Source organism: Nycticebus coucang, chromosome 14 (assembly GCF_027406575.1).
Source record: "Nycticebus coucang isolate mNycCou1 chromosome 14, mNycCou1.pri, whole genome shotgun sequence".
NCBI classification, from domain to species: domain Eukaryota; kingdom Metazoa; phylum Chordata; class Mammalia; order Primates; family Lorisidae; genus Nycticebus; species Nycticebus coucang.
The window spans coordinates 6,210,294-6,234,394 of record NC_069793.1 but is presented as its reverse complement, the minus strand read 5'-3'; the positions used below and the strand labels follow the sequence as shown (position 1 = coordinate 6,234,394).

At 53.0% G+C, this 24,101-nt stretch overlaps 1 protein-coding gene across 11 annotated transcripts in view; it reads right to left on the bottom strand.

Annotated features, from left to right (window-relative positions):
• ANO1 (anoctamin 1) overlaps positions 1-24,101 on the bottom strand; it is a 177,276-nt gene that overhangs the window by 17,552 nt on the left and 135,623 nt on the right. For 7 of the 11 annotated variants that reach the window (XM_053560128.1, XM_053560132.1, XM_053560129.1 and 4 more), the window contains 9 exons: positions 13,073-13,155; positions 11,220-11,231; positions 10,601-10,672; positions 8,145-8,222; positions 7,098-7,172; positions 3,648-3,849; positions 3,246-3,357; positions 2,178-2,235; positions 339-439 (listed from right to left, as the gene is read on the bottom strand). In XM_053560128.1, the coding sequence (XP_053416103.1) occupies positions 339-439; positions 2,178-2,235; positions 3,246-3,357; positions 3,648-3,849; positions 7,098-7,172; positions 8,145-8,222; positions 10,601-10,672; positions 11,220-11,231; positions 13,073-13,155 (793 nt within the window). The remainder of the gene's footprint in view (positions 1-338; positions 440-2,177; positions 2,236-3,245; positions 3,358-3,647; positions 3,850-7,097; positions 7,173-8,144; positions 8,223-10,600; positions 10,673-11,219; positions 11,232-13,072; positions 13,156-24,101) is intronic. The other 4 variants (XM_053560134.1, XM_053560130.1, XM_053560131.1 and 1 more) reach the window with 3 other exon arrangements.

Below are 24,101 nucleotides of genomic sequence, written 5' to 3'. Positions count from 1 at the left end.
TGAACGTGGGGGCTGGCCTTGCCCCAGCGGGGCCTTGGTGGAGGGACACAGATCAAGGTGCCTGATTCCTGAGAGCCGGTTGCCTCTGGGGAGGAGAGAATGGGGCAGGAATTTCCAAAGAGCACAAGGTGAGGGAACCACACCCCTGGCTGTTCATCTGTCAACTCTAGGGAGCCAGCAGGTGGGTTGGTACGCGACATCCTTAGACAGCTTGGAGAGTAGGGAGTCAGCCCAGCATCACTCCCTATCCAATGGAGTGATGCCCTGTCTCCCTTCTGTGCTCACCTGCTTCCTGAGTGGGGTCCTGCATCACCCGCCCTGTCCCGGCCACTACTCACGGGATGCCGATTTCAAATAGGTTGTTCTGGATCAGCTGCTTCCCCAGCATGATGATGCTGAGCTGGATGCAGAGCTCCATCAGGCAGCCCCCCGGGGCACACTGCAGGACGGAGAGCGGGTGTCAGCTCCGGGGTCCAGGGAGTAGACACTGCGCCCTGCAGGGCGGGAGGTCCACCCTCACATTGTGGGCCCACTGTCCTAATCTTGGGGATCTGTGAATGTGACCTTATTTGGAAAAAGGGTCTTTGTGGATGTAACCAATTCTGGGCGAGGCCACAATGGAGCAGGGTCAGGGCTTTAACCCAAAGACTAGTGTCCTCACAGTAAGACGAAACACACGACATGGGAGGAGGAAGCCATGTGGAGACTGGAGAGACACCTGCAGGAATGGCAAGGAGCCGGGAGAGGCAGGAAGGGTCCGAGGGGACAGCCCTGCTGACACCTTGGTTTTGGACTCTGACCTCCAGCACTGTGAGATAATGAGTTCCAGTTGTTTTGAGGTAGGAAGTCCATGGGGTTTACACACGCAGCCCCCCAACAGGCTGTTGGGCTGGAACTGAACATGGTGGAGGGGAGCATGCCAAGAGCAGATCTCGGGGCTCCCCTTCCTCCCCCAGGGCCAGTGCCCTGTCCCACACTGTGGCTGCCCGTGCACAGGCCCTGCAGGCAGCAAGCCACATGGGAGGCAGCTGTCACCCTTCTGCAGCCTAATGCCCGTGCCCCCAGCAGGCTCGCGCCACCTTAGGCCCGGGACTGAGCAGGCAGGTGATGGTCAGACACCTGCATGGGCAAGAAGCTTAACTTGTCCAAGCAAAGGAAACACGAGGGGTGCTCAGTGACCCCCGGGGCACAGTGAACCTCCCGAACAAAACTTTATAGACAGTTACTAAACAATTTGTCTTGGAGAGTCCTCTTTTCATGAAAAGCAATTATGTCCTTTTCTTTTTTCTATTCTACGAATGCATCTCCCCAACTTCTCTAACCATGGACAAGTTTGACAAGGTATCATCTCCATCGTGTGAAAAGTGAAGGAAGGGTACTTCATGGGCTTTCTGGAAACCCCACGACTGTGGGCGAGGCCTGTGTCTCGGGACCGCTGATGGCTGCCTTTGGGTGGGTGAACCCTTCAGCTGCCCTCCAGGTGGCTAGATCATCCTGGGACTGATATCCACTCCAACCCCCTCCACCTTGTTTCCTAAGGAGTCCAGGACTGCTGCCCTTATCATATTTTCTGATATGGTAAGTGGTGTTACTCTGTGAGTTGGAAATGCTAACTGGTTCCTCAGAGACTCTGACCAGTGACAGGCACTGAAGTTCCAGCATGGTCTCATAGAGCCACTGTTCATGGGACAAACACAGGGGAGGGAGTCCATAGGCCATGACTCAGCCACTGGGCCAGAACCTGGAGGTAGAAGTCAAACGTTACCAGCCTTGTGTTTGCGGGTAGAGGGGTGAGCATTTCAATAAAAATACATAGCTAAGTTCTGTCCTGTCCTCCTTCATTTATCTTAACCAGAGTAAGAAATATTCAAAGTCTCACCAAGAAAAAAAAAAAAAAAAAAAAAGGAAGAAGAAAAAAGAAAAGAAAGAAAACTGGGTGTGATTTTTTTCCTTTCAATAACTCTGAAGCGATTTTATCCTTTAAGGGTGAACACAGCAAATGAGTTCACAGTCCTATCACCCCAGGCGGAGAACAGGAAAGGTTCCAAGAAGAAGGAAAGAAACTGTTTGCTACTTGCTTAACAAATATGCATCGCCTGTGTCTATCAGGGTCACTGTGGAGACAGACCGGGAATGCAGAGCCAGAGGCTGTGGGAAGTGCACAGAGGCCCACCTACCTCCTCCATCCGGAAAGAATGGAAAATGTACACATAGTCGCCTGGGCGTCCCACAAACCTGCAGTGATTGAACGAGGATGTTAGGAGACGAGTCCCTGCTGGGCTTGGGGAGGGCCCCCCTGGCAGCTGGGTGAGTGGGCTTCACTGTGATTCCTGAAGCCTGAGCCCAAGGGTGTTCTAGGCTTTTCTCGAAGCAGGACTTTGTAGAAAACCACCATGTTGGTTTTCCATTGCTGGAAGGTCCGTCTGATCCTCAGACCCTCAGCGGGAAATGTGCAGCTGAGAGGAGAGGGAAGGCGACCTGGGAGGGAACTAGGGGAGGGCCACCTGGGCCTGGAAACGTGGGCTTCACTGGCTGCCAGCAATGTAGTATGTGCCACCCGCCACGGCCAGGTCAGGAGATGGCCAGCATAGGGTCACTCTGGGACCTGGGCAGACTGGGGCAGGTGGGGATCAAAGGCCACCCTGGGTGAGGACAGGTAGTGTCACAGCTTCTGGTGTGTGTGTTGGGGTGGGGGTGGGCTGGTGCACAGTGGGGGGCCTCTGAGAGTCTGCTCTATCCTGGGCCCTTGCTTGGGGCCCTTGGACCTGGGCTGGGTGTGCGAGGCCCTTGTTATCCACATGATGCTGAGGAAGGGGCCTGTGGGAGAGGTTCTGAGATCACACCTGCCAGTCCTTGGCTGAACAGGTGGGGTAGGGTGTCATAGTGGGTGGCCACAGACCCCTCCACACCCTGGGATGGTCCAGGTGTGGGGTTCACCCCAGCAGGAGTCTAAGACATGGCCGGCTGGCCAGTGGCTGCATTTCTTGTGCCTTTCTGGTCCCGTCTCTGTTGACTCATCCCTACCTGTTGTGTTGCTCACCGCTCGGGGTCCTGACTGCCTAGGATTCCCACTGCTCTGAACCTCAGCAGGAGCCGGGGCTTTTAGGGGACCTCGTCAGCTGCAGGAACTGCAGTGATGGCTCTACTCTGGACCTCCAGGTGTCCCCCACCCACACGGAGGGGACAGGCTTGTTCTTCCCTGGAGTGGGAGGAACAAGTTGGGGCCAGACTGAAGAAGTTCCTACCGGCCTTTGAAGAAAGCCACGTAAAAGATGGGGGTGTAGGAGTTCACAAACTTCAGCAGGAAAGCCTTGAAGATCAGCCTCTCCTCGAAGCTCTTCTCTGTCTTCGGGACCTCTAGAGGGAAGGGGAGGGGGTTGCTGAGGCTGTGGCTGAGACATCTCCACAGCCAGGTCCAGTCCCCAGTTGACCACTGGCACCATCAGGTGACCTGGTTTTCATGGGAGTGCTGGTCCAGCACTTAGGGTCCCCATTCACGGATAGGGCACCGGGCCCCAAAGAAGTTAAGCAACAAGCTTAAGGTTGCACAGCAAAAGGGAGGCGACTGGGCTGCCTTACACTAGGACTCAGCGCTGGATCACCAGTGAGGCTGTGTGGGGCACAGTCACCAAAATGTGGGCACTCACCGATTTTGGTGAGCCACCTGGCTATGCAGCCATAGACCTCATCCAGGAGGATGATCACCACCAGGTTGATGACGACTGCCGTGGCTGTGACCGTGACCCGGATGTTGGAGCGTACAGAGGGGGAGGAGTTCATGGCTAAGGCAGCAGCTGTGGAGATTCTGTATATGATGACGCCAAGGACGATGGCAAAGGTCACTGCAATCTGCAAAGGGGGAGGGGACATTCTTGGCTGGGGAACCCACCGCCCTCCCTGGACCTTCCCCATTTGTTTCCCCAGCCCAGTCCAGTTCTCCCCCCTTGAGCTCTTCTGCTTCAAAACAAAGATTAACATTTCATGGGCCCCCCTCCAACAGACAGAAAATGAGGGGCTAGTTTCTATCTCATGGACGAGGACAGAGGTTCAGAGAGGTTATGTAGACAGGCTGGTCACCCAGCTCTGGAGCCAGGATTTACCAGGTGGGTCCACCCAAGCCTGTAGTCCAGGAGGTCTTTCCAATACTGTCTGCTGTGGGCCCCGGCGCCATTCCCAAGCAGTGTGCAGGACACAGCACAGCCACAGCTACAGTGGCTGGGTCCTAGGACAGGCTGACCACTGGGTGGGGGCTTCTGTCCCCAACCTGGGGTGACCCTGAGCTTCTAGAAGCAGTGACATCCTCACATGGTGTGCTGAGCTCCCAGCCACCTTCCAGAGACCCTACACTGTTAAAGGAGAAGGGTGGGGCCCAGGGTGGGGCAGGTGACAGGTCTGGCTGGGAGATGGATCAGGTCCCTTCTCCCCGCCTACTCAGGAGCAGCAACACCCTTCTGGCTTATTCATGAGGGCGAGCCCCTCCTCTTGCCAAACCCACCGTGGGACAGAACATTCCATAAAACACGGGTTGGCGGTTGCCGGAGAGACGGGGTGGAGCTGGCCGCAATGACAATTTTGTTCCACACACAGCTGTCTGTCCGTCTGTCTGCCTGCCTGCCTGGGTTCCTTTTCCTTTTCCTTACAGGCCTAGCTCAACCAGGAAGACCCAGTCCTTGCCCCGTCCTGCCCAGGGGTGTGGACGCCCAATCCTCAGTGCTCACTGGGGCTGGACAGATGGATGGAGGGGTGGACAAGCTGGCATTTCAAATGTATGAGCCCACCTATCATCTGAGGCTCTGTCATGTCCTCCATGTCCCAGGACACTGCATGCCCACGGAGTACAGAGCTGTCCCTGATAGCACAGTCACACGTGGTACCCAGGACAGGCCCGGGAGGCCTGAGCTGTGCTATGTGTCTCCCAGCTACTGCTTGGGTGTTTGTTCACTCAGCATGCAGAAATCTCCCCCCCAAACCCTTACTTTACATCTTGGGCCATTAACTCTTGGCATGTGCCACGAACTCTGGCTTCTGCAGACTTTTGCTAGGGACTGTACCCTGCCCAGGGAAGCACCTGCTCACAGCACACCCAGACAGGGGGCAGCCCTGCTGCAGGGTGTGGGGACCATGCCCTGGGTAGCTCCAGGAACCAGGGCTTTCCATGGAAAACCCCTGCAGCCTGCCAAGAGGCCCCTCCCTGGGGAAGGCGTCACCTGCCTTGAAGGCATCTCTGTGCCAGTCTGCTGAGGTGCAAATGGGGCCAGGCCTGTGGAGACTCAGCAGAGGGGCCTCCACCCCAGCAGACATCCCCCACACCAGGCCTCCACAGCAGCCTTCCTTCCAGAGGCAATCTCCCCTCTGGACCACAAGTGCCTGAGGGCCTGGGTTTGCAGCTTGCTTACTTGCCCAGTTGCAAGGACCAGGGGTCTGGGGACACATCCCAGGTGCTCAATAACTGTTGTTCACTGCCCGAAGATCCTGAGTCAGGGACAAAGCCGTGTTCTCATCAACACCTTGAGTGCAATCTAGTTGTGACAGCAGTTTACCAGGCATTGAGGGCTGGGAGAGGAGAGCCAGCTAGCCCCCTGCCTAATACCCTCTGCCCTTCCTCTGTCATCAGCCTTGCTGAGAAGATAGCGGTCATCTCTCAGCCTTGCTGCACAGTGGGGAGGCTGTGAAAAACCGCCCTGACCAGTGCGATGCAAGCAGAGGTGCAGACAGGTCTTCCAGGAAAGCGCCTTTAAGGAGGGGTGGCTTCAGGGCCCATCTCCTCCCCCGGCCCTTCCCCTTCTTCCTGCCTGGAGAGCAGAGGTGATGTTGGAGGTGAAGCAGCTACATTGTGACCAAGAGCAACCCATGCAGAGGATGGGTGAAGGGAAGGTCACAGAAGCCAGTGGCTCTGATGGCACTGCAGAGCCACCAGACCAGCCCTGGACGGCCAGACCACCTCTGCTCCAGCCCTCACTGGCCCTTCTGTGAGGCTGCTTTTTCTTCGCCAGGAACAGCAGCATGTGGGGAGCCTCCTGTTCCTGAGCCGCATCTCCCACGCGGGGTGAGGGCTGGGGATGTTCTGAGGCAGGGATGGACCATGTCCTGCTCCAGTTATCCCCCAGCACACAGCCTGGTGCCTGACCAGAGGGGACACATCACCCTCAAAACAAGGCTGAGCCCACTCTCACCCAGAGTCTCCTGGAGAGCACAGCAGCTCTCCACTGCCACTGCATGGCCGCACTTCTCCAGGGTAAATTGGGATGGTCTTGGGGTCTCTGCCCTTGAGGCCCTCCTCTGGATTTGTCAGTTGAGATCCCTATCTCTGTGCCTGAGAGCATGAGGGGAAACTGAGTCCTCACACCACTTTCTATTACTCAGCTAGGGGGTCCTTGGCCCACCCCCCACTGAGCCAAGAAAACCAAGATGGCCCCTGCCTGCCTCCAAGTTTGCCCAGAACGCAGGGATCCTGGAGCAGCCCATCCGACTGGCCTCGTTCCATGGTCCCGTGCTGTTCAGGCGCTGTCTTAGAGCTCCTGGGCTGGCTGAGGGCACTGTCACTTCTGATGTGACCAGGTGGCCCTGACCACATGGGGCATGATGGGAGGACCACCAGTATGGGGCAAGGCAAAGTCAATTTGGGGTTGAAGTCCCCTGACAGCCACATGGTGTTTGTCCCCCGACCCAAGGCATAGCCCCACAGGTCCCCGAACGGCACCACCATGATTCCTCTCCAGTCTCTGTGCTATGGATTTAATGGATTTTCTTAAAAATGTCTGGGTTTTGTCTTAAGTAATAGCTGTGAAATCCTAGGTTTGCAATACTAGTTGCTTAAATAAATATGTCCTCAAAACGAAAGCCATGCGTCAGGGCCACCTGAAGTCATCTCAAATAGTCAGGATTGTGGGGAGCCCCTTGGGAGTCACTCTGGAACCCTGGCCCCTTCCTGTGTTAGGAATGTCCCCCACCCATGCGCTGCCCCAAAGAGACAGGACGCCCATGCCCTGGCTGACTGACTCCCCGGCATCCAAGGCTGAACGCAGTCCCACGGGCACAGACCACCAGCTCCTCTGGGTTTCCCTGATTTCCCCCACTTCAGCCTTCCACCAACTTACCATGAAGATGATGGACACCAAGTTAGTGAAGTAGGCTGGAAACCGGTCTCTCCAGGTCAGCTTCACTTTGTCTGTCTGTAACACAAACAATGCAGGTCGCTTGCTGGAACTATCACAGGGAACATGAGCCTGTGTGTGTGCGTGTGCGCACAAGTGCGTGTGTGTGTGCGTGTGCATGTGTGAGTGTATTCTGGACAACAGAAATACTCAGAAAACCTTAAAAATTGCCTGTGGGTGATGTGTCCATGTGAACGTGTACTGTTCAAGGAAGCACTGGGACCTTATCACCTATGAAACGTTACCCAATAATAGGAGTAACAGCTGTTTAAAGACGTGACCCCTTGGGGTCCGGGTATAATACTGTCGGATGCCTTTCTAAAGACTATTAGACCCTCATCTGGGAGAAGCCTGGAGTCCATTCCTTATGGCAATAGTGTCACTTTTAGGGCTGGAGGATCAAAGATGTTTTGCCATTTGCCACCCAGACCATAATAGTTATTTTTTCATTTGTGGAACAAGTCGAAACAAGCAACCGGCATTACAGGTTAAAATGCTGTTTGCTGCATGGCAACGGCGGTCTGCAGCGACACCGGCCCATGGGCTCTCAGGGCCCGAGCTCGGCTTGGTCTGGAGGAGCCTCAGGCAGAAGCTCATCCCTAACCTGGGCTCCCTCAGACAGGGGTGGGTTTTAAATAGGAAAATGCACGTATCACAATGTCACAGGAAGCTGACACAGACATCACACCGGAGGCCACTCATTCCAGGGGTGGGTCGCATGCGTGTTAACCACTTGCAGGCAAGTGCGACAAGCACATTTCACGAGCTCCGAGTACAGCCAGCGCCGCCCCGCACACGGACCCACCATAGCCATGCAGTGCCATCTCAGCACACGCCGGGGCTCACTGGGTGCGGAAGGAAGGCAAAGAAACACGGACGTGAATGTTAAAAATAAAATACAACAGTCAGAGTTTGCTGAGGAAAAACACGATCGACTTGGATTGTCTGCAAACAGTCAAGACTCGCGTTGCCCCCAAAATAGAAAAGTACCAATTTCACCCCCGCCATGGCCGTCTTAACCCTCTGCTTCCATTTGTTTGTTGACTCCTCTGGAATATGCCGGCGCTTCTGAGGGCGGGTGGGGGGGAGAGAGAGCACCGTGGGGTGAAGCATGAGGAGGTACAGACCCCCGGTCCTGGGGCCTGAGGCCCCCTTGGCAGCAGGCCTCCCCCTCCATGTGTGCTGGCCAGCTTGCTGCCAAGGCTGATTTGGGCTCTGGGTGTTTTAAACAAATAAGAGACGGCAGAGAACCACTGTCTAAAAGAAAGGCTGCAGCAGAAGTCACAGACACAGAAGATGCAGGTTTTCAAAATGGAGACTCCGTGTGAGCTGCTCACTGGGCTCCGTCGCGGCCCACCGCACGAGACGGCTGCTGAGATCTCAACAGGGCGCAGCGTGCAAAGACGCGGGTCACCATGAGCATTTTATGCCGGCAAGGAGGAAGCCACACCCAGAAGCCCAAAGTTAACAGGCCAATGAAGTGGTGGATTTTTGTTTCATAAACAAATATTTAGTGGCATAGCTGGTGGGGGGCGGGGAATCAAAACCAAAAAGCAGCCACTGGAACAAAATGAAATGAAGGAGAAAATAAAGGGTGTGGCCCAACAGAAGCAGACAGGGCCCGGGGCCACCACAAGAGCTCAGCAAAAATAACCCCACACCTTTGTTGTTCTGACGTTGATGGAAGAGGTGGGGTCAAAACCAAGCCACGCACGGGCCACAGAATCAGAGGGACCTGTGCCCAGAGGTGGTTTCCAGCACCCATTGTCCAGGTCCGTCGTTTCGGCTTGGCTAAGTCCCTGGGCATAGATGGGCATGGTGTGTGTCACACCTCCTTTTTTTCTCCTTAAGAATACATGAAATACCCAGCCATGCTTCCTCCAAGAGGTGCGACCCCAGAGGCACAGGGTGCAATCTCGGGGGCCCTACGCTGACTCCCGAGACACCCTGACCCCAGCCTAGAGCCAGGGATGCTGCCCTGAAAAACCAGGGAGGCTTGCAGGCCTCAGAAATGGTGGCGTCCAGGCCTTGTGCTTTCCCAGGAGGCAGTGAGGTCCGGAGGGGCTGAGGGCCAGTTCAAAGGCTCCAGGCAGCTGCTCAGAAAGCCACGTGTAGGAGATGCACTCGGGCTTGTTTGTTCCCTTGGTCAGATGGCTTCTTCACGTTCTGCTTTTGTGGGTGAATTTTTCATACCCTCCAATCCTGCCCAGACTCTAAGGGGTGTTTAGGAAGGAACTGAGCTGGGGGTTGGGAGCTTCCTGGAGTACCCATTTTGCCCTCCAGAGTGGCCTATGGTAATTGTGACCCCCTAGCCACTTTGAGCCACCGGGTTCTGTCCCCTGGAACATGTGACAAGGTGAGAGAAACTTAAGTGTTTGTCCTGATCAGTCCCAAAGTCTGAAAGTAAAAAGGTGACAGCAAAGTCTGGGAACCTGAAGGAGCATCCTTTCTAATCCCTTCAGAAGCCAGTGCCAACTTCTCCTGCCTCAGAGTCTGGCAGGGCTCAGGGGGCTCCCTGCTCGCCTAACCCCAGTCACATGAAAAGCACCATTAAAACAGTGGCTGAGCACCTGGAGAGGTCTGACAGCACTCAGGCTGCAAACACGATTGTCAATTGGTTTGTTTGTTTTTTTCTTTTTCTTTTTTTGAGACAGAGTCTTACTATGTCACCCTCGGTAGACTGCAGTGGCGTCACAGCTCACAGCAACCTCAAACCTGGGGCTTAAGTGATTCTTTGGTCTCAGCCTCCCAAGTAGCTGGGTCTACAGGCACCCACTACAACGCCTGGCTTTTTGGTTTCAGTTGTCATTGTTGTTTGGCAGGCCCAGGCTGGGTTTGAACCCACCAACTCCAGTGTATGTGGCTGGCACCCTAGCTGCTGAGCTACAGGTGCTGAGCCATGTCTGCCAATTTGAATGAGAGGTTTAAGGAAAAAGAAAGCATTTATTAGAACATGAGAGGGCCTCAAGAACATCACAAAAGCAACATTTCTCTCCCTCCTTCTCACAGTCTGTGAGTGAAACAAGGAATTGGCCCTTTGCTTAGGGACCCTGGCCTTGCAAACATTTCCATTTCATGGTTTAACACAGAGCACAGCAGGCCGGACAGGACCAAGGGTATGTGTGCCTCAAAAAATTTCAAAGCAAAATGTTTGCTGAAGTCTGAGATCATCGTCAGGACATGTCAAGGAGGTAGACTACAGCAGGTTTGATAAACCACAGCCTTCCCACCAAACCCGGCCCCCTGCCTGTTTTTGTAAATAAAGTTTTATCGCCACATAGACATGCCCATTTGTTCACCTATCTTCTCTGACTACTTCAAAGCAGCAATGGCAGGGGTGAGTAGCTGCAGCACAGACTTATAGAGACTAAAATATTTATTATTCCAGCTGACTCTGGTCTACAGAGCGTCACTGCAGGGAGAGACACTGGCAATAGCCATCATACCTCTTTGTTTTTGGACTCTTTCCTCAAAGACTTCTCCAAGACTCTGGCTTCGTACTCAGCGCGGGGGTGATCCTGTGGAAGAGACCAAGTCCAAATGGAGGCCCAGCTGACTGTGAGTCAGAGATCCTCGCCGTGAGAACACAAGGCTAATCAGGCTGCATATTTGCTGAGGGCACCTCTGGGGCCAGTTCATGGTTGGCTGCTAATAATCTTCACAATTTAAAATTCCCCATGTCTGGTCTAGATGGTGGGCACCCCAGCGCACTGGGAAGGAAATGGAATCGGGCCCCTGTGTCTTGGCTGCAGGGGACACCCGGCCGTGAACTGGCCCCTAAGATGTTCTGTTCAGAAGCCGTGGGGGTCAGAAGAGACGCAGTTAAGTGTCAGCAAGCAGGCCCAGAGCAGAGGTGCCAGGCCTCGGGGGAGCCCACAGCAGGTCAGCGCAGGGCACTGGAATGGAAGAACAGGTTAAGAGAGACCCAGGAGTGGGAGAGAAAGCAGAGACCCCGCCTGCGGTGGAAGAGCCGCGCGGAAAACAGACGGAGTAGGTGAGTGAGAAGGTCCCTCTCCCAGGGAGACAGGCTATGACAAGATAGAGGAGCAACAAAAATTTCCAAACCTTGACAGCCTCCTTCAGGGAACCAGAAGAGTAAAAACAAAGTAAAACAAAAAACACAAAGATTTCATTACTTATGTTGTTTTTAAAGAAATAGGACCCATCTGCTAAAGACGATTTTCTTAAGAACCAGGATGAAGGTAAAATGGAGGCAGGTGGACCAGGATGGGCCTGGGAGTGGGATGACAGACTCTCGGGTGACTGTCTGGGCTGTTAGTTTGGGAGCTGCTGTGTTTTTGGAAATTCCCAAGCCACTGCCAGACTGAAGTGTCTTGAACTTGGCTGAGGAGAACACAGGCTGAATGACTGGACACGAGCATCCTTCTGCGTTGAGTGCCCAAACCTGGGGTTTAGACCACATGGAAGGGCAGCCACTTCCACCAGAGGTTGCTATCCCAATGAGGTCCTGGGGACATGAGGGTGACTCACTTTGGGGAACTCACTCAGGCATCTTGGGCCTCATGCCAAGTGGTTTCTGTCACCTACTCCCCAAATCAAGCTCCCGAGAAGTCAGGATCAGATTATGGGATGGGTCCCCACGGAGTTGAACACAGGGGACTGGCCCCCAACTTCCCCCAGCCACAGGGACACTGTGGCAAGGACAGAAATCGACTTCTAAAATAAGGTGATGACTGTTTTTTGTTCTATATGGTCCTTTCTAATTGAAACAGAGAGACAGACAGCTGTCCCAAACTCTGCCCTGGGGACAAAGCCCTGGGTTCCATCCCTGGCTCTGCCCCTGAAAACTGTGTGCTGATTGACATTCTTGGTCTGGTCATTCGTGAAACAGAATAAAGAGCCTTGCCGTGGAAGAGGACTGAGGTTGTCACTGGGCAGGCACAGGTGTGGCCTAGTCGTGGCTGGCTGGGCAACCATCTACGGGTGCTTACTACACATAGGACCCTGTTCTCAGTGCCTTCTGTCTATCAACCCATACAGACTATCCAGTGAAGACGCTTTCTCAGTGCCAATTTGAGCGGTGAGGACGTGGAGGCACAGAGATGTTAAGCAACTGGCCTCAGGTCACATAGCGAGGGAGCTACCAAATCAGGATGGAACTTGGGTGGGTGTGCCCCAGAGAAAATGATGGAAGATATTTCCACTTTGCAATGACACTACATTAGAGGTTTCTCTTTTAAAAAGTGAGCATGTTTTATAAAATTAAATAGTGGTCAGCATGGCCACACCTTCCAGCAAGTATACGAGGTCACCTCTGCTCTGTGCCAAGGCTCATTGTAGGGACTGCTGTTCCTTTTCATGCCCACACAGCCCATAGGGAATTCCTGCAGGAATTGGCACTCAATCTTGGGGAGAGGGGTTCACCTAGCACTGCAGTGGCCACTGGACCTGGACTGTCCCCCTCTGTGGTGGATACTGGTCTTCCCTCTATGTGAGCAAGGGCTCATTCCCACTCCGCAGCCCTGCCTGGCTGCAGGCAGAGCCGGCTCTGAGGAGTGAGGATTCGGCACCCGAGCAGGCATAATGCTCACAGCTACCTTTGGGGACCTGTGGGCAGCGTTCATTCCCTCCCCACACCCACAGGGCTGCTGCACCACAGTCTGGGCAGCCCCCAGACACGATGAGGTCAGCGTGGTGAGCCTTGGCATGCGTCTGAGACCGCGGTGATGGGTGGTGTGTCCCTGTGAGCATGGAGATCAAAGACACTTTAGCAGACATAAAACTGTCGCCCTGGCAACTGAGGGTGTTTGTAATGTCAGGGATACAACTGAGAAGCAAGAGGGGAGTGACCTCACTCGCCTAGGCTCGGGCCAAGACCCTCACGTCTCCAAGCGCATGTGGGCAGGGGACAGGGCATGTGGGGAGGGAACAGCACGCACGGTACCAAACCCACTGACCTCCTCCTCCTCGAAGCCTGTGAGGTCCCAGAGGTAATTAAGCCGCATCTGTTTCCGCTTCCAGTGTTCCATGAAGGTGGCAGCTGTGGGCAGGGAGCGAAACTAGACAGTCAGGGGCTGAGAAGTTCTCCGTGACATAAAAGCATTCTGTCTTCAGCACCATTTGGTGAGCAACGACCACACTTGGGGCCAAGAACTGTACATGACTTAAGCTGTTTGGCCTTCCACCAACCTTGTCAGCCAGGGGCTGCTGTTCTTCCATTTTACGGATGAGGAAACAGAGGCATGGGGCCATCAAGTCCAGTCCCATGAGGGGCGAGCAGGCTAGCCCCAGAGCCAGACCCTTGACCATCCTGTGCCACTGCTCACAGATGGGGGTCTGGAGGTCAGAGAGGATAAGGGATGGACCGAGGCTGCTACCGCTACCTCCTGCTTCCTCTTCCCAACATACAGATTGCAGTTCAAATGCCACCTGATTGTGTCCCTCAGCGTGAGGAAGAAAACCAAGAAGGCTTGGGGCCCCTCCCACTGGTACTGCCCCCTTCTATCATGATCCCCGCACCATGATTTTTGATCCTTGTAGGGTAGGGGGCGGCCTTGTTCATCTGTGTCTCAGCAGCTGGCTGGAGCTCAGCTAAAGTGCTCACAGAATGAATGGAGGACTCTTATGAGCACACAGCCCGCAAACAAGATGCACCACTTTCCTCACAAAGGAAAAGCAGCCAAGGCGGATGGGGAGTAATGATAAGGATGAGAGTGAATCAGAGCTTGGATTCCTGAGCTGGTGGGTGCCAAGCACTTCTGAGAGCCACCACGCAGAGCAGCACTTCTATTCAAACTGCACAGTATTGTGGAGGGAGGGTAATCGGTGGGACCTCACCTACTGTGTATATTGCAAGCGTACAAGTCAAATATATTAACAGTAGAGTACACAAATGTCTAAACACAACAATTGCATAGTGTGGTGAATGATATGTTGACCAGTTTGATGTGAACGTTCTAGATGGTATATAGTTAGCACATTGTACCCTGCAAATGCAGTAATATACACAGTTATGATATAATAAAAAATTAAGAAAAACCCCAAAATTCAAAAAAATGCACAGTGATCACTGGAGGTAGATGCTTTTTACCCCTCCTCCCATTTCACAGAGGAAGAAACTGAGGCTCAGTGGGATCAAATGGCTTATCTGGTAAGCGACGGCACTGAGATGAAAATAACATGAGGTGTGCAACTGCGAATCTTCAGAGTTGATTTAAGAAAGCGGTCCTTAGCCGAAGGCTACATGTGGCAAGTTGTGGGTCTGAACCTCCTGGGGATTTACAGGGTCTTCCTCCACGCAGAACACTCCCCTTTCCATCAAGGTGAGCTGAAAACGGACCCAGGGTTGGCACGCGTTTGTGGAGGATGCTCCCACTTGGAGCATTAACTGCTGTATCAGTCAGGCCCAGCCGGGAAACAGGTATCCAGGTCTCCAAACTGGGGCAATTTATTGCCCGTTGATTTTTCTGCCACCCGCATACTCCCCAGCTCTTATTTATTTTGGGCAGGAAAGAGGTTGGTGGATTACTTCTAATTATCCTGCAGTTTAATAAGAGAGAAACATACATAAGAACTGGCCCGATGATTTTATTATCTATTTTAGGTTACATAAAATAATTAAAGTGTTTTTGTTCATTTTTGTTTGTAATTGATTTTGAGTGTGATACCCCCTGACGCCATGTCCAGGGTGAAGCCCAGGCTGCCTCTTTCCTGCATGTTTCACAGTAGAACGTGGTTTCTCTCCTTCCACCGTCCTCATTTCTTCTGCTGCAAACCCCGCGATCCTTTGCTGATGTTGTTCATTGCGTATTATAACACGCATCTTCCTCAGCGTCCGAAGATGATGGTCTTCCCTCTTTCTTGCATTTCTGTTCCTCGTGTTGCTCACAAGCTGAGAGATGAGATTTCTTCTGTAAGAATGTGCATCTGCACTTTTTCTCCACTCCCCTTATCTACTGAGTAAAGCATGTAGCTGTTCACAACTACGACTTCCATCAGCCAGAAGAATGAGATTTTCACCATCTGTAGGACCTCCTTGTAAATCTGTAACACCCATAGGATGGAGGAGCTCTGTCCACTCTTCCTGTAAATGTGGTGAATTCTAAAATAACAGTTGGTTTTTCAAATTGAACAGGCTGTTTCTTGCTGTAACTAGTGATCAACTGTGTTGGAGGACCAAAGAATATACTCAGCATTGTCGCGGACCTCTTGTCACGGAATGAAAGGCACGCCAGCAAACACAACTACAACAGAAAGTGCCAGATGTTCCAACATCAAAGAGGAACAGGAAAATTGCTGTGTTGGATGTTCAGAAAACGTCCTGGGAATTGGCCACACAGGCAACGGAAGAGCAGGGGAGCCAAGCAGGGGATGGTGAGACCACCCAGATTACCAGTGGCGGGAGGCTGGTATTGACGTAGGGATGGCGGGAGACGGGGAGGCACACAGAGCCCACACCAGAGCCAGTGGCAGCAGCTGCCCACTGGGATCACGGGGTGGGGGCTTCCAGCAGGAGTCAGCAGTCATGGAGAAGACACGGCCATTGACAAGGATGCCCCAGGCAGAGGAGGGGTATAAGGAGAAATACCCTGGCATCACCCTTCTTCCTACCTTCTGATTTCTACGGGGCTTCTCTCTGGATGAACCAGGAAGAGGGCAAGCCGGGGAGCCTAGGAAATGCAGTTTCCTGGCCACCGCTGAGCAGGGAAAGGAGCGAATGCTGCCTACAGCCTTGCCTGAAACCCAGGTGGTCAGCAGGTGCTTGGCAGGTGCACGGCAGGTACATGCTAAGCCCCCTGGCTGTGGCAGGTGAGGAGGGGCCGGCCCCTGACTCTGCGGTGGGCACTGCTTCTCCAGGAGGAAGATTCCGGGGGTCTCTGCTTCTTTCCAGATGTCCTTTGGCCACTGCAGCTGCTCTGGAGCAGTGGGAAAGGTTGGCCCGTTCTCACACTGTCACCTGCTCCTCTGTGGTGCGTTGACAGATGCCTGTCCCTGTCCCCCTCTGTCTCCCTTCCAGACCTCAGGCCCTGTGAGAGCAGAGGCTGAGCACCGTCCGTCCAGGAGCCTGTTCCACACACACCTGTGGACCCGGCCTGTTCCCCTTCCCTGTCCCAGCCTCCCTGGCTCCTCCTCTTTCTCGGAGGCAACCGGATGCCACACAGAAGGTCCCTCCATTGCCACACCCAGTCCACTGCCACCGGCCAGCTCAGATCTCCTCTCCCAGCTTGGGTCATGGCGGTGACAGGTACCCCTCACTGAGAACTTGGCTGGGGCTGCACACTACACTGATGTTTTACTGACATCTGTTAGCCTCCTCATGACTCTAGGCTGAAAAGATTATTTCTACTAGTAAACTTATGAACCAAGATGCTAAGGCCCAAAGGGTGAAGTGTAATGCCTAAAGTCATGGGCAGGCGAACAGCCATTGTTCACCTAATTCTGTTGACTCCAGAGTCATCACTGAACCATTTTGCTGGACTGACTTTGTGTAGATATTTGATTTTCCTCAAGGAAATAACAGTCACAATCACAGTAAGTCTGATTATTAGAGCATACCATTTTATGAATGAGGAGACAGGCACAGAGAAGTTAAGTAACTTGCCCACAGCTAGGTGGCTGGTATTGAACCCAGGTCATTTTGCTCCAGACTTTGTACTGTTACATGTCTTAAGATAGATACAAGGGCCCTGTCCCAGAGGTAACTGTAGGTTGACCAGGACCAAGCCTGGAGCCTAGAGCATAACCTGGTGGCTGGAGAGGGGGGCAGAGGGAGGCGGAGATGATGCTTAGACATGGCTCCTTTGGCTTGGGCATATTTAAAAAATAAAGATGTTTTTGTAAAGTTATGAAGTTCTTGCTTCTCCTTTAAAACCCAGAAGCACTGGCAGAGGAGGCTAGAGCTGAGCAGTGATCATCCCTTCGTCAAATCTGGGCATGCCTTCTCCACTTGGCCACAGACCGCAGCATGTCCTATCGCCTGGACTCTGTGATACCGAGCTTGTCATGCCTGCTTTGAGCCAAGGTGGTGGAGTTGTGGACTGCAGGCTTGGCCAACAGGAAGGGAGAAGTGAAGGCTCACACAGAGCCTGGGGGACAACCTTCAAAGCCAGACGTCACAGGCAGTGAGAAAGACCGCTCTACCAGGCTGAGCACACTGAACACCGTCCTGCTTGGGACACAGCCGGCCCGCCCTCCAGCGGCTGCATGGGGGGCGGTGAGCCCTGCAGGGTTTCAATCCCAGCCTCGCGGTTACCCAGTCATGGTTCTCTACGCTAATGTGCCGACCACATCGCACATGTTATACAACATCGAGCTGCCATCAGGGCTGGACTTGGTGCTTTCCCACACCTGATCCCCCTTGATCCTTCCCCGAACACATAGATAATTTGCTCCATTTTACAGATGCATAAACTGAGGTTCTGAGGAGTCAAGTGACTCACTAATACAGGGCAGAAACCTGGACCTGAGCCTTCTGATGATGAGATCAGCTGGGATGGAGGGTAGTGGCTTCCTACCCACACGAGGACAAGCTGTTCTATGAAGAAATGGCCTTGAGCTCAGTAGTTCTATAAGGTGACCAAAGAGACAAGACCTCTCCCCTGAAATCTGGAGCCCAGAAGACAGTGAAGCACAAAACACAGACAGCAGGAGAGAGAATCCAGGCAGGAGTGAAACAGGTGGTTGAGACATAAGCCTTCTTTTCAACATTCATTTTAGGACACACCATTATTCAAACACCCTCTTATAGAGGTGCCCAGAGGCAGCAGGTGAGTGAAGGACTCTGGACCTACAAGGAATAAAATCCAGGGCGAGTTTGGGCACCTGACCACACCTCTGAGAGCCTCAGTCTCCCCATCTGTCAAATGGGCTTTGTTTTTTGAACCAGTCTCAAGCTGTTGGCCTGGGTAGAGTCCCATGGTGTCATAGCTCACAGCAACCTCCAACTCTTGGGCTCAGGCCATCCTCTTGCCTCAGTTTTTCTATTTTTAGTAGAGATGGAGTCTCACTTTTGGTTATGCTGGTCTTGAACTCGCGAGCTCAAGCAATCCACCCGCCTCCGCCTCTCAGAATACTGGGATTACAGGGGTGAGCCACCGCACCTCAAATGGGCTTGTTAACAATGCCTGCCCGAGAGGCCCTCGGTGGGGTCTCCATGAGTTACTTCACAGGCAGCAATTAGAGCAGGGCCTGTGTGCTGGTAAGGGCAGGACAGAGGACTTTCTTAGACCTGGCTCCCTCACAAGGGTCTCCACCGTGTCTGCTTCAGAGGGTAATCACAAAAGGCCTCATTTTGCATAGCTCTCTTTATAGGACAATATTTCAGAATATTTCTAGGTAAATTCACAGAGTCAGAGGGTGGATAGGCGGCTGTCAGGACTGGGGTTTAGAGCTAACTGTTTAATAGGTATGGGGTTTCCTTCTGGGGTTGATGAAAATGTTTTGGAACCAGACAGAGGCAGTGAATATACTAAATACCACTGAACTTCCACATTAAATGGTTAATTTTATGTCTGTGAATCCCAGCACAATGTCAACAAAAGCTAATCACCGAGCCGTGGGCATAGACCGCCACGTGTTAATGTATACGTGCCAGATCTTGGAGGACGGGCAGGCACAACGGGTCAGAAGGACCCGCGTGTAGGGTCACCTATGAGGGGTGGGGCAGGCTGTGAGTGTGAGCCAGGGAATCTGGGTGTATCAGAATTCCCCAAGGGAGCCTGTTAAAAATGCAGATTTCTGGGCACCTTGCCGGACCTAAAGAGAAGGCCCTGGGGCCCTGGAACCTGGATTCTGAATAAGCCCTGCAGGTGTCCTTGTGCCCATCCTGCCCTCCGTCCTGTGTCCGTCCCTCCATCTGTCGGCTAAGGGGCTGTCTTAGGGCCTCTTCCTGCTCTTGTCCCAGGCTGTAGCCCACCGTGCCTACCTGACCTGACTTTACCTCTCAGGCCTAATTCTAAATCCCCAATTCTAGGATATCACCTTGGCTGGCTGCTGAAAGCCTTCCCGAGCTTTCTCCTGAAATGCTGTTGCCGAAACCATGGCTCAACCTTGGGTAGTTCATTAGATGCTCTTTTGGTTCAGTCTTCTATCTCATAAACAACTTGCAACATGCTTTGCCGCCTGCCGGAGAATGGTCTGTCTCCAGTGAGGTCCATGCCCCTCCCCATTTGGTGGGGGTCTTATCTTCACGCTGCTGCAACCCACTCCTGGCCCACTGGCCCTGGGATGCAAACACGGCTCAGTCACGTGTGCACAGAGCCATGGGCACGTCTTGCCTTGGACTGTGGGTACAGGGTCTCTAGCCATTCCCTTCCTTAAATTGTGACCTGCAGCTATAGACTGAATTGTGTCCCACCCAAAATTCACGTTAAAGCTCTAGCCCCAGTGGGATGGTATTTGGAGGTGAGGTCTTTGGGAGGTGATTAGGGTTAGATGAGGTCATAAGGGTGGTACCCCCGTGATGGCATTAGCGCCCTTGTAAGAAGAGACACCAATCAGCTGGCTCTGTCTGGCTCTCCTTGCCATGTGAAGACATAGCAAAAAGGTGGTGCCATGAAAGCTGAATCAGCTGGCACTTTGATGTTGGACCTCTCAGGATCCAGAACTATAAGAAACAAATATCTGTTGTTTAACCACCCAATCTGTGGTACTTTTTATAGTACTGTGAGCTAAGACAATGTGTAATGCTACATATTGTATTTAATTACCTTAGGCATTAGTTTCTTGTTGTTGCTTGTTAATAGATTGCACATTCATGTGCCCCTAAAATTAGTATGTTGAAATACTAACCCCAAAGCAATGGTATTAGGAGGCGGGGCTCTGGGAAGATGATTAGGTCATGGGGGCAGAGCCTTCATGAAAGGGATTAGTGACCTTCTAAAAGGGACCCCATGGAGAGCTCCCTCATCCCCTTCACCATGCAATGACACAGTGAGAAGAGACTGTCTATTAACCAGGACCTGGGCTTTCACCAGACACTGGATCACTGGATCTTGGACTTCCCAGCCTTGAGAACTATAAGAAATACACGTCTGTTGCTGCAGCCACCCAGACTGTGGCGTTTGGTTATGGCATCCCAGGCTGACTAAGACACCCCCTAAGAATAGAGGCCAGCCTGCACTTGCCCCTGGGTCCCAACACAGGGCACACTCCCTTTTCAAGACCTGGAGACCAGAGGTGGGTCTCTTGGGGAGTGGCAGGGGTGGGAGAAGAATTCTCATCCCACACATGAGTGTGCAGTGGACACAGGTGGGGGCGCAAAGGCCTCAGCCCTTCATTTGAGCCCTCTCTGAGTCACCAGGTACTTTATGTATTTTCCCCTAAACAAGTTTAATTCCATCAGACAATCATGGCATCTCGTGTCTACCTCCCCACCTAGCTGGGAGTGGCTCAGCTGGGTGATTGTCCATTCCATTCACAATCTCAGGCATAGCCCAGAGAGGGGTTCTAGCCACAGTACCGACATTTCATTACAGCTGGGACCATCCCCTTCTCTAGCTTTTTGTAACTGGGCTCATATCAGATAAACTCCTTTGTTCCATGTCGCACTGACAAGTGGTTAAAACCCCATTATTATGCTATAGTTTCAGAAAATTGATCCCAGTGAATAGCTAAAAAGGGCTCAAAGTTGCTTAGTGTGACATCTTATTTGAGGCTTTCAAATGTCATGAATCCCAGGCAGCAAGCAAACTGAAGTCTCTGGAACCAGCACTTGTGTTCAGGAGAGTGGGACTGCAGCGGACTAGAAGCAAAGATTAAAACAGCAAGCTGCAGGTGATTCATCTAGGGAGAATATGATTTCCTGAGCCCCTGCTGGCAAGTGTGGGGGTGAGGCGGGGTGGGTGGTGGGGCTGAGTGGTGACAACCAGGCTCCGGCTGCCAGGCAGTCACAGGTTTGAGCTGCTCTGCAAGTACAGGAGCAGAAATGTGAACAGCTGGAGGTGGAAACAGAAAGGACCCAAGGGGAGAAGAAACGCCAGAGAGAAAATAATCCCTTTGAGAGTAAAGAACAAATAATTGAATAAGGGATTAAAGAAAAAAAAAAACAACAAGTGATTTCTGCTAATTGCCCTTGACAGCTAGTGTGGGGCGGGGAATAGGGGCTTTGTCTTCTCACCTCCACTACCCTCCCCTCCCACCGTCCCCCGTGGAGGGGGAGACTCCAGGCCCAGCACCTTCTTTCCAGTTGTTTCTGCCTTAATTTGTAATAAACTCCTTCTCCGTAAAGTAAGTGCGTCAGGGGAGTGGTTTGGCTTTTTCAGGAACTGTCCCCTCCCCCACAAATGGGAGTGTGTAGACACAACTTGCACTTGATTCTGTGTTTTAGACAGAGTCTCCCTCTGTGCCCTGGGTAGGGTGCTATGGCATCACAGCTCACAGCCACCTCAGACTCCAGGGTTCAAGCGATCCTCCTGCCTCAGCCTCCTAAGTAGCTGGGACTTGATTCTCTATTCCAAAGTCAGGTGCACTTGTGTCTCCCACGTGGAAGCTGATGGAGAGTGAGACTAACAGCAGAAATGTCCTGCTGGGTCTCAAGGCCCAGATCTGCCCCTTTCCCAGCAGTGTCTGTCTGGGAGAACACAGCCACCTGGGGGGAAGGGCTGCCAGCTCCTCGGAGGGTGCAGAGTAGTAAATGCTCAAGAAAGAACCGCTAAGTGAGCAAGCTGGTTTTGTGGTAAGGGTGCAGGCAACCTAACAGATTTCATCACAGCCCTGTGGGGACAGGCTAACGCAGCAGCCTGCCACCCCTGTGTACCTCACTATTGGCTCATGGTAACTGCTGCCCCCTCCAGAGGGCACATACCAGGGGCTGAGGGTACAGAGTGTCAGGATGGGTAAGTACGACCGGGGCACTCGACTGGACTTTATTGGCAGGGCGTGGGGTCGTGCCATCTCAGGTCTCTTAGCTGCGTGACCTTGGGCAAGTCACTTAACCTCTCTATGCTTCAGCACCCTCATTAGAGAAACACACGACCTCCCTGTAGGGTTGCTGTGGGTAACTGAACAAGCCTATGCAGGGTGCCTAGCCCAGGGCCTAGAAAAGAGTCGGTCCTCAGGGCAGGGAAGGAGGGGAAGGAGGCCCATTTTTTTGGAGAGAGACAGGGAAAAAATAAATGTGAGGAAATCCCCTTAGGTGTAAGCAAGGCATGTGTTGAACTCCCGGGTTAGCCAGAGACAGTAACACAGGCAGGGAAGCAGAGCCCGGCACCAGTGTTTGGGGCTCAGGAACCAGCATGCTGAGGCTCTAGCCCTGCCTCGGCTTCTGATTAGCTGCTGTAAGCTTGGGTTAGTAGCCTTGATTTGCTCATCTGCCAAATGGGCGGAAGAGCTATCCACCTCCATTGTGGGGGGTTCATGAGTCACTCACTGCACACAGATGCTCACAGTAGCGCCTGGCATACAGTGGAGCTCTGAAGGGGATGAAGTCACTTAACTGACCAAGGTCCCTTGAGCACAAGATGGTAAGCTTCATTCTCCTAAGGCTTGAGCTGTGTTTTCAAATTCTCAAAAAGCAGGCTCTCACTCATAATAGCCCCTTCCACATAACAATAGGCCTAAGGCCAGGGCCGGCCATAGCCCCGATACCATCCCATGGAGATTCTCTCTACATTCCTTGCTCCCTTGTAGGGCAGGTACTGTTTACCACAGGGGCTGGCAGGTAACAGAGTAAGGATTTCAACCTAAGCCGGAAGCCGGCACAGTTACCCCTCACCTGTATCTAACCATCTTGCCACAGGGCCAATCCCACTGAGTTATCCAACTGGACCAAACTGCCAAGCCAACAGCCTGTGTCAGCTGACCCAGCTTGCGGGGAGGACCTTCCCAGCTCAGGGCAGGGAAATGGGTGTCCAGCCAGGTGTGTTCTAGCCTCAGAGCCTCCGGGCCAAGATCAGATGGAGGAAACTGGGAGGAGTCCAATTTGTGCTGAGGTCTCCAGGAGGCTGAGACTAAGGGTGGATGGGAGAGGGTGTCGGGGAGATGGCTCCCGATGGATGTGGGTGTCTGAGACACAGGGATGGGCAGGTCATGGAGGGAGCACAAGCCCAGGGAGACGTGGGTTCAGCTCTTGGCCTTGGCAGTAGAGCCTCACTTTCCTCATCTGTAAAATGGAAACAACTTCCCAGGTGTGGGGATGCCGTGGGCTAAAGGAAGGTGTGTCGGGCCACACACTTCAGCTCAGTGACTAACAGCTACTGACTCTAAATTTATAATACAACTGATCCCCAAATTAATAACCAGAACTGGAGTGTGGAGCTGGGAATCTGCCTATCAGAGTGACCTCAGACCACGCACAGACATCAGCTCTCAAAGCTCTTTGGTAGCCCCAGGAAGAACCCTCCAACCTCAGTTTGAATGCTTGTGGGCATGGGGCGATCACCCTCCTTGGCCAGCTCGGCCCAGCACAGAGCTTGCTGTAGGAAATCACTGCCTTATCTGAGTAAGGGCCTGCACTGCTCGCCCTCAGCCTTGTCAGGAAAGCAGAGTAAGAAATGACTGCGTTTCTCATGAGGCCAGAATCCCTGGGATGCAAGACCCACCTCCCTCACCCTGCTGTGTCCAGATCCTCCCACAGGTCCCTGACCAGTCGTCCTGGCAGGTCTGAGTGCAGTGTCTATGCAAGTGCCAGTGCGTGGTTAGTGTCACCTTGCTGCCTGCCAGGACCTCCCTCCTTTCTCTCTCCGGGGTCCTCACTTGTTAAGAATGCTGTGGGCTCAGACCTCAGCAGAGGGAACTCCTGTTTTCCTCCAAGGAATCCTGCACAGAAGCCCCAAATGTAAAATCAGTAAAGAACTGATGTCCCTTTAAATTAAGGCTGGGACCAGGGTGAGGCCACGGCGGCCTCCGTGCTGTAAGATTTCACAGCAGCTACTCTCAGGGTTGGTGAGTGTGCGTGGGTGTCAGAGCAGACGCCAACACCATGCTGTGCTCAGGCACCTCTCTCCCCTCCACCCCTGTCCTGGCTTAAACCTCTTATCTGACAGGGAA